The sequence below is a fragment of the Sinocyclocheilus grahami genome, unplaced genomic scaffold, assembly GCF_001515645.1.
Source record: "Sinocyclocheilus grahami isolate Dianchi unplaced genomic scaffold, SAMN03320097.WGS_v1.1 scaffold601.1, whole genome shotgun sequence".
Classification (NCBI taxonomy): Eukaryota; Metazoa; Chordata; class Actinopteri; order Cypriniformes; family Cyprinidae; genus Sinocyclocheilus; species Sinocyclocheilus grahami.
In genome coordinates this window covers 896,935-898,179 of record NW_015505780.1, presented here as the reverse complement: position 1 = coordinate 898,179, position 1,245 = coordinate 896,935, and the positions used below count along the sequence as shown (strand labels likewise).

Sequence of the window (1,245 nt, the reverse complement as noted above, 5' to 3'; positions counted from 1 at the left end):
TTGTTGCTATGCAGTTGCTAAGGTGTTCTGAGTATTGTTGCTATGCAGTTGCTAAGGTGTTCTGAGTATTGTTGCTATGCAGTTGCTAAGGTGTTCTGAGTATTGTTGCTATGCAGTTGCTAAGGTGTTCTGAGTATTGTTGCTATGCAGTTGCTAAGGTGTTCTGAGTATTGTTGCTATGCAGTTGCTAAGGTGTTCTGAGTATTGTTGCTATGCAGTTGCTAAGGTGTTCTGAGTATTGTTGCTATGCAGTTGCTAAGGTGTTCTGAGTGTTGTTGCTATGCAGTTGCTAAAGTGTTCTGAGTATTGTTGCTATGCAGTTGCTAAAGTGTTCTGAGTATTGTTGCTATGCAGTTGCTAAGGTGTTCTGAGTATTGTTGCTATGCAGTTGCTAAAGTGTTCTGAGTATTGTTGCTATGCAGTTGCTAAAGTGTTCTGAGTATTGTTGCTATGCAGTTGCTAAAGTGTTCTGAGTGTTGTTGCTGTGCAGCTGTTGATTTTAATGTGTGTTTACCTTCTTAAAGATGACCAGTATGGATGGTGTTTGTTTGTTGTCGTCTCCAGCGCTCTTCTGCCGCTCATCTACAGACAGTTCAACTTTAAAACAGTTTTTGACTGATATTCAGATTCAGAGGTTTTGATGTGAATTTTTGTGACGTCACCTTTCTTCAGAAGATCCATCTTGTTCTCTTCATCCTCAGCTGGTTTGCTCTGCTGACTCTCCTGATAGTACTGAAAAAACTCCTACAGGAGACAAACAGCAAACAGACTGTAAATGTTTTAGGCTTTGAATCGACGCCTTCGCTTTCTCCAGCCGCTCAGATCTTACCAGTTTAGGAAGGAGAGCGTATGCTGCGATGGCGAGGGAAATAACGACGCACGCTGTGATGAAGTATCCAAAAGCACTGTCGTGTATAGCAGAACCACCTGAGAGAGAGAAAATTAGGTTTACTGTGTATAAACATTATATTCCATCACAAAATTAAGGGAATCAGATACTTTAAAATAAGTAAATAAATAAAAATTGCTTTTTAAATTAAACAATCTTCTTCCACTTTTTTTTGTAATACTCAAGGATGTACAGTAAATAAATGTTAAAATATAAAAATATATATTTATAAAATGCATTAATTAATAATTAAAAAAAAAAAATATATATATATAAATGTATCTATTTATTAAAAATAAATAAATAAAAATAAATAACAATAACTTATTAAATGAAACAATCTTCCACTTTTTTAT

The 1,245-nt window shown here is 35.4% G+C and overlaps 1 protein-coding gene across 3 annotated transcripts in view; it reads right to left on the bottom strand.

The window, feature by feature from the left end:
• Positions 1-1,245, bottom strand: part of LOC107557422 (equilibrative nucleoside transporter 1-like) — a 22,290-nt gene that overhangs the window by 6,916 nt on the left and 14,129 nt on the right. For all 3 annotated transcript variants that reach the window (XM_016240837.1, XM_016240839.1, XM_016240838.1), the window contains exons 7-9: positions 830-927; positions 663-744; positions 515-582 (exon numbers count right to left, since the gene is read on the bottom strand). In XM_016240837.1, the coding sequence (XP_016096323.1) occupies positions 515-582; positions 663-744; positions 830-927 (248 nt within the window). The remainder of the gene's footprint in view (positions 1-514; positions 583-662; positions 745-829; positions 928-1,245) is intronic.